The sequence below is a fragment of the Pelophylax lessonae genome (genome assembly GCF_965119305.1).
Source record: "Pelophylax lessonae genome assembly, chromosome: 13".
Lineage (NCBI taxonomy): Eukaryota > Metazoa > Chordata > Amphibia > Anura > Ranidae > Pelophylax > Pelophylax lessonae.
Window position 1 is genome coordinate 3,477,167 of NC_138780.1, and position 13,339 is coordinate 3,490,505.

General features: G+C 51.8%; 1 protein-coding gene across 1 annotated transcript in view; it reads right to left on the minus strand.

Annotated features, from left to right (window-relative positions):
- The window catches only part of CRTC2 (CREB regulated transcription coactivator 2), a 29,889-nt gene that overhangs the window by 2,811 nt on the left and 13,739 nt on the right, over positions 1 to 13,339 (minus strand). The window contains exons 5-14 of the mRNA XM_082275880.1: positions 7,487 to 7,555; positions 7,087 to 7,190; positions 5,391 to 5,470; positions 5,242 to 5,291; positions 4,908 to 5,149; positions 4,103 to 4,512; positions 2,715 to 2,944; positions 1,508 to 2,063; positions 1,350 to 1,415; positions 772 to 925 (exon numbers count right to left, since the gene is read on the minus strand). Of these exons, the coding sequence (XP_082132006.1) occupies positions 772 to 925; positions 1,350 to 1,415; positions 1,508 to 2,063; positions 2,715 to 2,944; positions 4,103 to 4,512; positions 4,908 to 5,149; positions 5,242 to 5,291; positions 5,391 to 5,470; positions 7,087 to 7,190; positions 7,487 to 7,555 (1,961 nt within the window). The remainder of the gene's footprint in view (positions 1 to 771; positions 926 to 1,349; positions 1,416 to 1,507; positions 2,064 to 2,714; positions 2,945 to 4,102; positions 4,513 to 4,907; positions 5,150 to 5,241; positions 5,292 to 5,390; positions 5,471 to 7,086; positions 7,191 to 7,486; positions 7,556 to 13,339) is intronic.

Here is a 13,339-nt window from a genome sequence, read left to right on the forward strand (position 1 = left end):
CCATGTACTTCAATGTAGGAGACAGAGAGACTGTCATTGGCAGTCTTGTCCTATTGTCTGTCTTGAGGTGGGATATGGATTGTGTTAAGTCTGCCTGTCCCATTGTTAAATGTTAATGACCTCACATTGTTCTGTCCAGATGGCTAGATAATTAGTTCAGGTTTCTGTATACAATTTCATCTGCATACGATAATGTAGTCAGGCAACCCCTGAGCTGTGTGTGGCAATATGATCAGGAGTTGGAGGTCCATGCTGTCTACAAATTCTGTGTGACTCCAGTACAAGCTAAGTTGTTGGCTAGCTTTGTATGAGGGCGGCTGGGAAAATCTGGTATATATGTTCATGACTGCAAGGAAGCCGTATACTGATGGAAGACCACAAACACAGTGTGGGTTGGCGGTTCCGTTACGGGGGGGGTGTCATACATATCGGTAAGGATAATGTTGGGGATGGGGGGTCATACATACCTGTAAGGATAATGTTGAGGATGGGGGTCATACATACCGGTAAGGATAATGTTGGGGATGGGGGGGTTACACATACCCGTAGAGATGATGTTGTTGGGGATTTGGGGGGGGGGGTGAGGGTCATACATACCGGTAAGGAGAATGTTGGGGATGGGGGGGGTCATACATACCGGTAAGGATAATGTTGGGGATTGGGGGGTTACACATACCCGTAGAGATGATGTTGTTGGGGATTTGGGGGGGGGGGTGAGGGTCATACATACCGGTAAGGATAATGTTGGGGATGGGGGGGGGTCATACATACCGGTAAGGATAATGTTGGGGATGGGGTCGTGTCGGAAGCAGTTGCCGCTGTTCTGTTTCTTGCAAGGCGGAGAGTTACAGGCCCCGCCCCCGCTGTGCGGATAATCCCCCGTCAGGCTCAGCCGTCCGTTCTCCGTCATGATACATTGCTCAAACTGATATGCAAAGAAACCACATGAGAGTTTATTGGGCGTTTATTCTCAGCTCCTCCCCCTTTATTATAGACTGAAATCATGGGGCCTTGTACAGCTTCCCTAACCCCCCCCCCCCCCCAGCACTCCCCACTACCTGCATTCTGTACCTCCCACACACCCCATTACTTTCCTCTCCTTTGCCTTCTGACCAGACACCCCCCGGCTTTGGGGGGGGGGGGGACCGTCCTCTTAGGGTGCACTGGTCAGACCTTAGCCAATTGCAGCCCTGAATGATGACTGGGAGGAGGAAGAAGTCAGCCTTGTGTAAGCTTTCACCCCCACGTGACAAGGGTCTTTCCCAGTGCTAGGCCTACAGGCTCCAAAGGGGGGGGGAGCACCGGGATTCCCCCCTCCCACCTTCCAGACAACCAAACATCTGCCGTACCTGCTGGGACCGCTGGGTGGGAAGCGGGAGATCACACTCGTCAAACAGGGTGCTGAGCAAAGACTGCTGAGAAAGAAGAGAACAAGATGGCCACCATTAGGATATGCAATGAGGCCACGCCCCCCCCCCAAAAAAAAATCTCACACCCAGATACTCACATAATCCCCAAGGAAGGGCTGGTACTGGAAACTCCCAGAATTCTGCTGATAGGAAAAGTTCTGAAAGTCAGACTGAAGCCCAAAAAAGTCCTTGAAGGAAGTCTGCTGCTGCAAAGCCTTCTGGGAAGTGTCCACGGCGGACTCCTTGGACTGTTGGGTCATGGATGGGTGTGTGTGGTTCAGAGGATTCTGTGACTGATGGTAAGACTGGGGCATCGCCTGCGGGGACTGGCGCAAGTGCTGCTGGGAATTGCTCATTCCCTGGTGGTTCTGGTGCAAGTGCTGTTGGGAGTTACCCATTCCCTGGGTGTGCTGCTGCAAGTGCTGTTGGATGTTGCCCATTCCCTGGGAGTGCTGCTGTGAGTTGCCCAATTCCTGGGGTTGCTGCTGGGAGTTGCCCATTCCCTGGGGTTGCTGCTGCAAGTGCTGTTGGGAGTTGCCAATTCCCTGGGGGTGCTGCTGGGAGTTGGCAATTCCCTGGTGGTGCTGCTGCAAGTGCTGCTGGGAGTTGCCCATTCCCTGGTGCTGCTGCTGGGAGTTGCCCATTCCCTGGGGGTGCTGCTGCTGGGAGTTGCCCATTCCCTGGGGGTGCTGCTGCTGGGAGTTGCCCATTCCCTGGTGCTGCTGCTGCTGGGAGTTGCCCATTCCCTGGTGCTGCTGCTGCTGGGAGTTGCCCATTCCCTGGTGCTGCTGCTGATGGGAGTTGCCCATTCCCTGGTGCTGCTGTGAGTTGCCCATTCCTTGGGGGTGCTGCTGCTGGGAGTTGCCCATTCCCTGGGGGTGCTGCTGCTGGGAGTTTCCCATTCCCTGGGGGTGCTGCTGCTGGGAGTTGCCCATTCCCTGGTGCTGCTGCTGCTGGGAGTTGCCCATTCCCTGGTGCTGCTGCTGCTGGGAGTTGCCCATTCCCTGGTGCTGCTGCTGCTGGGAGTTGCCCATTCCCTGGTGCTGCTGTGAGTTGCCCATTCCTTGGGGGTGCTGCTGCTGGGAGTTTCCCATTCCCTGGGGGTGCTGCTGCTGGGAGTTGCCCATTCCCTGGGGGTGCTGCTGCTGGGAGTTGCCCATTCCCTGGTGCTGCTGCTGCTGGGAGTTGCCCATTCCCTGGTGCTGCTGCTGCTGGGAGTTGCCCATTCCCTGGGGGTGCTGCTGCTGGGAGTTGCCCATTCCCTGGGGGTGCTGCTGCTGGGAGTTGCCCATTCCCTGGGGGTGCTGCTGCTGGGAGTTGCCCATTCCCTGGGGGTGCTGCTGAAAGTGTTGCTGGGAGTTTCCCATTCCTTGGGGGGACTGGTGGGAGTTAGCCATTGGCTGAGGGGACTGGTGCAAAGGCTGCTGGGACTGAGACATCTGCTGGGCGGGCTGGTGCAGCAGGTTCGGGTGACTGAAGTGGTACGGGGGCAGCCTCTGGTCGGTGGACATCTTGCTGGTGTCCAGGGGAACTCCCTGCGGGGTGAAAACAAAACATTAAGGAAGAACTCACCATACACCGGAAAGCAGTTTTACGACCAGCAGCCGATAGGATCAATAAACACAAAAAACTATTCTGTTATATTAAAAGGAAAAGAGAATGGTATCTGGGATTTCCTATAAGAGTTGAATATTGCCTCTCCCTTCTCGAGCTTCCCTATTGGCCCTCGAAGAAGACGTTTTGCCCAGAGTTGACAAATCAATGTTGAAATCCCCCTGGGGACCCAATGCACATAGCACAGATCTCCCGTTAAGATCTGTGCAGTGGTTCACAATTAAATCCAAAATGTCTTTTCTCTAGCTCCTCCCTAGGCTAAAGCCCAATTTATGGAAGAGTTACAGCCATTCCGAAAGCCACACCCCCCCTTATTCATTCTGTCGCTCATCCCCAGGCTGAAGCCCAACTTATGGAGGAGTTACAGCCAATACTGAAGCCACCTCCCCCTCTTCTTTCTGCAGCTCCTTCCCAGGCTAATGCCCAATTTATGGAAAAGTTACAGCCAATACTGAAGCCACCCCCCCCTTATTCATTCTGCAGCTACTCACCAGGCTGAAGCCCAACTTATGGAGGAGTTACAGCCAATACTGAAGCCACCTCCCCATGTCATTCTGCAGCCCTCCTATCTAATCCTGCAGCCCTGTGCCTTCTCCTCCACATTCTTTAAACTGAGAATGATTTACTGGACTGAGCCCAGCTACTGAGAGGAGAGACTACAGTAGCAGCTGTTGTGAATGGCGGCGATCGGCTCCCGTGTGTGCCACCAGCTCCCAGTAATCAAGGAGACACCCAATGGTGGACACCGGAACTACAACCTTCTGTTCTGGAAACCACATTGCATAAAAGAGTGGGAGGGGGGGTTAGGCCACTGATATGCTTTTGAGGGTATGAGCTGGGAGCCCCAAAACCCCAAGCTCACTATTGGTCAGTGAAGCTGTACATCACACCAAGATGCCAATGGTGAAATATGGGAGGAGTGGGAGGTGACTTCGGGGCTGGAATACTAGAAGATAAGGGGTTATTTGGGCCCCTCCTGTTCTCTGTATGGCCCCTGTTAGTTCCACTATGTCCCCGTGTTTGTAGGATTCCTTCATTCTTCCCCCAGAAATAAGTAACCCAATGATGTGCGACGTTACCTGAGTGATGGAGGTCAGCGTCGGGGACATGGTGGGAGAGAACTGCTTCTGGTGCGGCCTCCTTCCGTCCCCAGCCATAGGCAGCGTCAGTGGGCTGAGTGGCACCCGGCGGTGGGGGGAGGAGTTCAGAGAGGCGGACGCCAAAGGTGGGAAGGAAGAAGAGGAGGAGGAGGAGGGCGAGGAAGGCGTGCTGTAGGCCGAGGTCAAGCTGTGGCTGCTGGTGGAGGGGGACAGCGACTGGTTGCTGAGAGAAGACGGCAGTGATTGGCTGCTGAGCGAGGACTGCAGGGACGGGTTGCTGAAGGACGTCTGCAGAGAGGAGTTCCGCAGGGAAGCCTGGAGGTTGGGGTTACTCAGGGAGGACTGCAGGGACTGGCGGCTCAGGGAGGACTGGAGGTCTGAGGAGAAACCTGGAAAAGATGGAAAGACACTGAGAGGTTAAATAAGAGGAGTTCCAGGCTCCGCCCAAGAGGCATTCCTCCAATGTGGTACCCCCTCCCACTCAAGAGTTTTGACCGACCCCTCCTGCTCCTTAGTCTGGACCTACCTTTCCACTCCGTAGCTTGGACCGACCCCTCCCACTCCATAGTTTAGACCGACCCCTCCCACTCCGTAGCCTGGACCGACCCCTCCCACTCCTCAGTCTGCAGCTCCTCCCGCTCCTCAGACTAGACTGACTCCTCCCGCTCCTCAGTTTAGACAGACCCCTCCCGCTCCATAGTTTAGACAGACCCCTCCCACTCCGTAGTGATCCCGCCCATCTTGTTGCTAGAAAGGCAGTAGGGATGGTGGGAGCCCCTTATACCTGTAGAATCGAAGGTGGGGGGCAGGCCGCTGCGGCTGATCCCCAGGTGGGTCATGGTGCTGGCGAGATTCCCGGTGCTGCTCCCCCCGCTCAGGCTGCTGAATCCCGACTCCTCTGGGTCCAGCGGGGTGTGCAGGGGGGAGGGGAAGTGCAGATTGGTCAGGTCTGGTAGGGAGCCGCCCGTGTTTAGTAGGGAGTTCACCGGAGGGTTGCTGGGGGGCTGATCCGCCGACGGGTAGATGCTGCGGGAGAGAAGCGGGAGGTCACATTGGGGGGGAGGGGGGATGGTCAGGTGGTCTGCTGAGATCCGCCCCTCCCAGCCGGCGTTACTCACTTGATTCCGGGAACTTCACAAGACTTGGGGCGTCCGGAGGAGGCGGGGGGCTGTCAGGGAAGAGGAGACAGGCGTAGGTCAGCGACATATCGGAGACGGAGGTCTACCTTATAAAACATGACTCCCCCTCCCCCGCCCTCTAAACTGACCTTCCTGGAATCAAAGGGCTTCAGCAGGTGTCCCCCGTCCGACTGCGACTCCTCTATGGCCGGAACCGGGAACGGGAAGGCTGCAGACAAATCAGAGAGTAAAGATTGGAGGCTCTGTACCTGCAGGGGGCGCTCTGACAGATCATACAACGAGGGTTTCCCTCACTGCAGGAAGATTGTACTCACTTCCTGTTCTGTATTCTGATACAGGAAGTGAGGGGAAATCGTTCAATGGGGTCACCAGCTCTAAGAAGAGATTTCCTCTCACTGTAGGAAGCTTGTACTCACTTCCTGTTGTGTATTAGATACAGGAAGTGAAGGGAAATCTTTTAAAAGGCTCACCAGCTCTAAGAAGAGAGTGCCTCGCACTTTGGGGAGATTCCTGTTGTGTATCGTGTACAGGAAGTGTTCGGTATTTGGGACAGGAATGGAGGGGAAATCTCCCTTACATAGCAGAAGGATGTATAAGAGAAGATTTTCCCTCACTTCCTGTTCTCACTGAGGGGAGATTGCTCATTTCCTGTTAGGTATTTGGGAGAGGAAGCGAGGAGAAATCTCTCTTACACAATAGAAGGATATATAGGAGATTTTCCCTCACTTCCTGCTCTCACTGTGGGAAGATTGTACTCACTTCCTGTTCTGTATCAGATACAGGAAGTGAGGGGAAATCTTTCAATGGGACATGCAGTATATTCTTCTCTGTAGGAAGATTGTACTCACTTCCTGTTGTGTATTCTGATACAAAAAGTGAGGGGAAATCTTAAAATGGGGTTACCAGCTCTGATTAGGAAGGGATTTGCCCTCACTGTAGGAAGATTGTACTCACTTCCTGTTGTGCATCCAGCACAGGAAGTGAGCAGAATTTTCCAATGGGGACATCTGTCCTAAGAAGGGATTTTCTTCACAGGAATTGAGGGGAAATCTTTCATTGGGGTCACCTGCTCTGCCTCGGAAGGGATTTCCTTAACTGTGGGGAGATCATGCTCACTTCCTGCTCTCACTGTGGGAAGATCGGGCTCACATCCTGCTCTCACTGTGGGAAGATCGGGCTCACATCCTGCTCTCACTGTGGGAAGATCGGGCTCACATCCTGCTCTCGCTGTGGGAAGATCGGGCTCACATCCTGCTCTCACTGTGGGGAGATCGGGCTCACATCCTGCTCTCACTGTGGGAAGATCGGGCTCACTTCCTGCTCTCACTGTGGGGAGATCGGGCTCACATCCTGCTCTCACTGTGGGAAGATCGGGCTCACTTCCTGCTCTCACTGTGGGGAGATCGGGCTCACTTCCTGCTCTCACTGTGGGGAGATCGGGCTCACATCCTGCTCTCACTGTGGGAAGATCGGGCTCACTTCCTGCTCTCACTGTGGGGAGATCGGGCTCACTTCCTGCTCTCACTGTGGGGAGATCTTGCTCACTTCCTGCTCTCACTGTGGGGAGATCTTGCTCACTTCCTGCTCTCGCTGTGGGGAGATCGGGCTCACTTCCTGCTCTCACTGTGGGGAGATCGGGCTCACTTCCTGCTCTCGCTGTGGGGAGATCGGGCTCACTTCCTGCTCTCACTGTGGGGAGATTGGGCTCACTTCCTGTTAGGTATCTGGAATAGGAAGTGCGGGGAAATCTCTCTCACAGTCCTGCCATGCAATGCTCTTAATTGTAACACAAGACAGCAAACGCCGATCATAGGGTGCACCTACCGCTCCTCCTGGTGGGGGTTTGGACCCCTGGTGGCCCCGGTGGGTACGTCTCTTGGGCGCTGGGGTTCATCACGCTGGTGTGCAGGGCGGAGTCGGAGTTGGTTCTGATTGGGGGAGGAGGGGACAGTGCAGAGTTCGGTCAGGACGGTAGCAGGATGGACACAAGCAGGCAGAGGACAGGGCGAAGCTGGAAGTGGCTGCAGGGGACACAGTGGCAGGAACAAACACACAAGTCACGCACAGAGCAGTCACCTGACTCACACCGCTACAAAGCAAAAGGAATCCCCCCGCCCCCCCCAAAACCGCCACCCCCTGTCCCCCCCGAAGACAGCATCTGAAAAGCGGCAAGGGGCGGGGCAGAGAGAGAGAGAGGCAGCGACAGACGGAGGAGAAGCGTCACCTGCTCAGAGCGCTCGGCAGCCTAAAGAGCTGTGCGTTGTCCGAGGGGTGGGAGCCCCAGGGTACGTTCCTTAATAATAAAAAACAACGTTATTACCAGAGGGCCCCCCGCAACACCCCCCAACCAACCGACACCTACGTGATATACAACCCCCCCCCCCCCCGCAACACCCCCCAACCAACCGACACCTATGTGATATACAACCCCCCCCCCCCCCGCAACACCCCCCAACCAACCGACACCTATGTGATATACAACCCCCCCAACCCCCCCCGCAACACCCCCCAACCAACCGACACCTATGTGATATACAACCCCCCCAACCCCCCCCGCAACACCCCCCAACCAACCGACACCTATGTGATATACAACCCCCCCCCGCAACACCCCCAACCAACCGACACCTATGTGATATACAACCCCCGCCGCAACACCCCCAACCAACCGACACCTATGTGATATACAACCCCCCCCCCCCGCAACACCCCCAACCAACCGACACCTATGTGATATACAACCCCCCCCGCAACACCCCCCAACCAACCGACACCTACGTGATATACAACCCCCCCCCCCGCAACACCCCCAACCAACCGGCACCTATGTGATATACAACCCCCCCACCCTCCCCCCCCGCAACACCCCCAAACCAACCGCCAACTATGTGATATACAACCCCTCCCCCCCGCAACACCCCCCAACCAACCGACACCTACGTGATATACAACCCCCCCCAACAGCACCACCACTGCGGTGATCCCACAATCTAACCAGTGACCCCACAATAGAAGAAGAGAGAGAGAGACGGGGGGGGGGGAAGAGAGAGAGGGGGGGGGGAGAGAGAGAGAGAGAGAGAGAGGGGGGAGGAGAGAGGAGAGGGGAGAGGGGGGAGAGAGAGGGGGGGGAGACAGGGGGGAGAGAGAGGGGGAGGAGAGAGAGGGGGAGGAGAGAGAGGGGGAGGAGAGAGAGGGGGAGGAGAGAGAGGGGGAGGAGAGAGAGGGGGAGGAGAGAGAGGGGGAGGAGAGGAGAGGGGGGGGGAGGAGAGGAGAGAGAGGGGGGAAGAGAGGAGAGAGAGGGGGGAGGAGAGAGAGGGGGGAGGAGAGAGAGGGGGGAGGAGAGAGAGGGGGGAGGAGAGAGAGGGGGGAGGAGAGAGAGGGGGGAGGAGAGAGAGGGGGGAGGAGAGAGAGGGGGGAGGAGAGAGGGGGGGGGGGGAAGAGAGAGAGGGGGGAGGAGAGAGAGGGGGGAGGAGAGAGAGGGGGGAAGAGAGGGGAGGGGGGGGGGAGAGAGAGAGAAGGGGAGGAGAGAAAGGGGGAAAAGGAAGAGAGTGAAAGAGAGGGAGAGATAGAGAGAGAGACGGGGGAGATCGAAGAGAGAGGAGTCTGGGATGCACACAATATAGACTTTCCCTGGTCATTAAGTGGTTAATCTGAGGCTGGTGTCCCCGCCACACTTACAACATTCAGGACATTCTATCACAATGATCCCCGGGGACACCCACACCCTGCTCCCTCCCCCCCCCCCCCCCCCGGCGGAGTGCGCAAAGGACTTCTACAGTATCTCACAAAAGTAAGTACACCCCTCCCATGTGACAACACTGAAGAAATGAGACTTTGCTACAATGTAAAGTAGTGAGTGTACAGCTTGTATAACAGTGTAAATTTACTGTCCCCTCAAAATAACTCAACACACAGCCATTAATGTCTAAACCACTGGCAACAAAAGTCAGTACACCCCTAAGTGACAATGTCCAAATTGGGCCCAAAGTGTCAATATTTTGTGTGGCCGCCATTATTTTCCAGCACTGCCTTCACCCTCTTGGGCATGGAGTTCACCAGAGCTTCACAGGTTGTCACTGGAGTCCTCTTCCCCTCCTCCATGATGACATCACAGAGCTGGTGGATGTTAGAGACCTTCCCCTCCTCCACCTTCTGTTTGAGGATCCCCACAGATGCTCAATAGGGTTTAGGTCTGGAGACGCTTGGCCAGTCCATCACCTTTACCCTCAGCTTCTTTAGCAAGGCAGTGGTCATCTTGGAGGTGTTTGGGGTGGTTATGTTGGAATATTGCCCTGCCCCCCAGTCTCTGAAGGGAGGGGATCATGCTCTGCTTCAGTATGTCACAGTACATGTTGGCATTCATGGTTCCCTCAATGATCTGTAGCTCCCCAGTGCCGGCAGCCCCAGACCATGACACTCCCACCACCATGCCTGACTGTAGGAAGACACACTTGTCTTTGTACTCCTCACCTGGTTGCCGCCACACACGCCTGACACCATCTGACACCAAATAAGTTTATCTTGGTCTCATCAGAGCACAGGAGATGGTTCCAGTAATCCATGTCCTTAGTCTGCTTGTCTTCAGCAAACTGTTTGCCGGCTTTCTTGTCCATCATCTTTAGAAGAGGCTTCCTTCTGGGATGACAGCCATGCAGACCAATTTGATGCAGTGTGTGGCGTATGGTCTGAACACTGACAGGCTGACCCCTCCCCCACCCCTTCATCCTCTGCAGCAATGCTGGCAGCACTCATACATCTATTTCCCAAAGACAACCTCTGGATATGACGCTGAGCACGGCACTCAACCCCTTTGGTGGACCATGGTGAGGCCTCTTCTGAGTGGAATCTGTCCTGTTATACCGCTGTATGGTCTTGGCCACCGTGCTGCAGCTCAGTTTCAGGGTCTTGGCAATCTTCTTATAGCCTAGGCCATCTTTATGTAGAGCAACAATTCTTTTTTTCAGATCCTCAGAGAGGTCTTTGCCATGAGGTGCCATGTTGAACTTCCAGTGACCAGTATGAGAGAGTGAGAGCGATAACACCAAATGTAACACACCTGCCCCCCATTCACACCTGAGACCTTGTAACACTAACGAGTCACATCACACCGGGGGAGGGAAAATGGCTAATTGGGCCCAATTTGGAGATTGTCACTTAGGGGTGTACTGACTTTTGTTGCCAGTGGTTTAGACATTAATGGCTGTGTGTTGAGTTATTTTGAGGGGACAGTAAATTTACACTGTTATACAAGCTGTACACTCACTACTTTACATTGTAGCAAAGTCTCATTTCTTCAGTGTTGTCACATGAAAAGATGTGAGGGGTGTACTTACTTTTGTCAGATACTGTATAGCAGGAGGTTATCAGATATGGAGAGGGTCTGGTTGGGGGTCTCAGCTTGTAGTGGAGGAACTGTCTGTGGTCACTTTGATGGGGGATTTTATGAGGAAGCTCCCCCTTGGCCTTCTATAATGGGATGACCCTCCCCCCCCCCGGGGGCCTTCTATAATGGGATGACCCTGCCCCCCCCCCTTTAGTGTGAAGTTCAGGCAGCTCTGGTCCATCCAACGAAATGCTGGTTGGTTGGCCACTGACCCGCCCAACAAGCAGTAGTGGGAGTGGCTTCCTGTAACTGTCACTGGAAGGTAACAGACGCACTGGAAGCCTCCAGAAGATCACATCGCATCGTATGTATTCTGTCATCTCCATCCTCTGTATATACTGTATACTGTCATCTCCATCCTCTATATATACTGTATACTGTCATCTCCATCCTCTATATATACTGTCATCTCCATCCTCTATATATACTGTCATCTCCATCCTCTGTATATACTGTCATCTCCATCCTCTGTATATACTGTATACTGTCATCTCCATCCTCTGTATATACTGTCATCTCCATCCTCTATATATACTGTCATCTCCATCCTCTGTATATACTGTCATCTCCATTCTCTATATATACTGTCATCTCCATCCTCTATATATACTGTCATCTCCATCCTCTGTATACTGTCATCTCCATCCTCTATATATACTGTCATCTCCATCCTCTGTATATACTGTCATCTCCATCCTCTATATATACTGTCATCTCCATCCTCTATATATACTGTCATCTCCATCCTCTATATATACTGTCATCTCCATCCTCTGTATATACTGTCATCTCCATCCTCTGTATATACTGTCATCTCCATCCTCTATATATACTGTCATCTCCATCCTCTATATATACTGTCATCTCCATCCTCTATATATACTGTCATCTCCATCCTCTATATATACTGTATACTGTCATCTCCATTCTCTATATATACTGTCATCTCCATCCTCTGTATATACTGTCATCTCCATCCTCTGTATATACTGTATACTGTCATCTCCATCCTCTATATATACTGTCATCTCCATCCTCTATATATACTGTCATCTCCATCCTCTATATATACTGTCATCTCCATCCTCTGTATATACTGTATACTGTCATCTCCATCCTCTATATATACTGTCATCTCCATCCTCTGTATATACTGTCATCTCCATCCTCTGTATATACTGTCATCTCCATCCTCTATATATACTGTCATCTCCATCCTCTATATATACTGTCATCTCCATCCTCTATATATACTGTCATCTCCATCCTCTATATATACTGTCATCTCCATCCTCTATATATACTGTCATCTCCATCCTCTATATATACTGTATACTGTCATCTCCATCCTCTATATATACTGTCATCTCCATCCTCTATATATACTGTCATCTCCATCCTCTATATATACTGTCATCTCCATCCTCTATATATACTGTATACTGTCATCTCCATCCTCTATATATACTGTCATCTCCATCCCCTGTATATACTGTATACTGTCATCTCCATCCTCTGTATATACTGTCATCTCCATCCTCTATATATACTGTCATCTCCATCCTCTATATATACTGTCATCTCCATCCTCTATATATACTGTATACTGTCATCTCCATCCTCTATATATACTGTCATCTCCATCCTCTGTATATACTGTCATCTCCATCCTCTATATATACTGTCATCTCCATCCTCTATATATACTGTCATCTCCATCCTCTGTATATACTGTCATCTCCATCCTCTATATATACTGTCATCTCCATCCTCTATATATACTGTCATCTCCATCCTCTGTATATACTGTCATCTCCATCCTCTATATATACTGTCATCTCCATCCTCTATATATACTGTCATCTCCATCCTCTATATATACTGTCATCTCCATCCTCTGTATATACTGTCATCTCCATCCTCTATATATACTGTCATCTCCATCCTCTATATATACTGTCATCTCCATCCTCTGTATATACTGTCATCTCCATCCTCTATATATACTGTCATCTCCATTCTCTATATATACTGTCATCTCCATCCTCTGTATATACTGTCATCTCCATCCTCTATATATACTGTCATCTCCATTCTCTATATATACTGTCATCTCCATTCTCTATATATACTGTCATCTCCATCCTCTGTATATACTGTCATCTCCATCCTCTGTATATACTGTATACTGTGTCATCTCCATCCTCTGTATATACTGTATACTGTCATCTCCATCCTCTGTATATACTGTCATCTCCATCCTCTGTATATACTGTATACTGTCATCTCCATCCTCTGTATATACTGTCATCTCCATCCTCTATATATACTGTCATCTCCATCCTCTATATATACTGTCATCTCCATCCTCTGTATATACTGTCATCTCCATCCTCTGTATATACTGTCATCTCCATCCTCTGTATATACTGTCATCTCCATCCTCTGTATATACTGTCATCTCCATCCTCTGTATATACTGTCATCTCCATCCTCTATATATACTGTCATCTCCATCCTCTATATATACTGTCATCTCCATCCTCTATATATACTGTCATCTCCATCCTCTATATATACTGTCATCTCCATCCTCTGTATATACTGTCATCTCCATCCTCTATATATACTGTCATCTCCATCCTCTATATATACTGTCATCTCCATTCTCTATATATACTGTCATCTCCATCC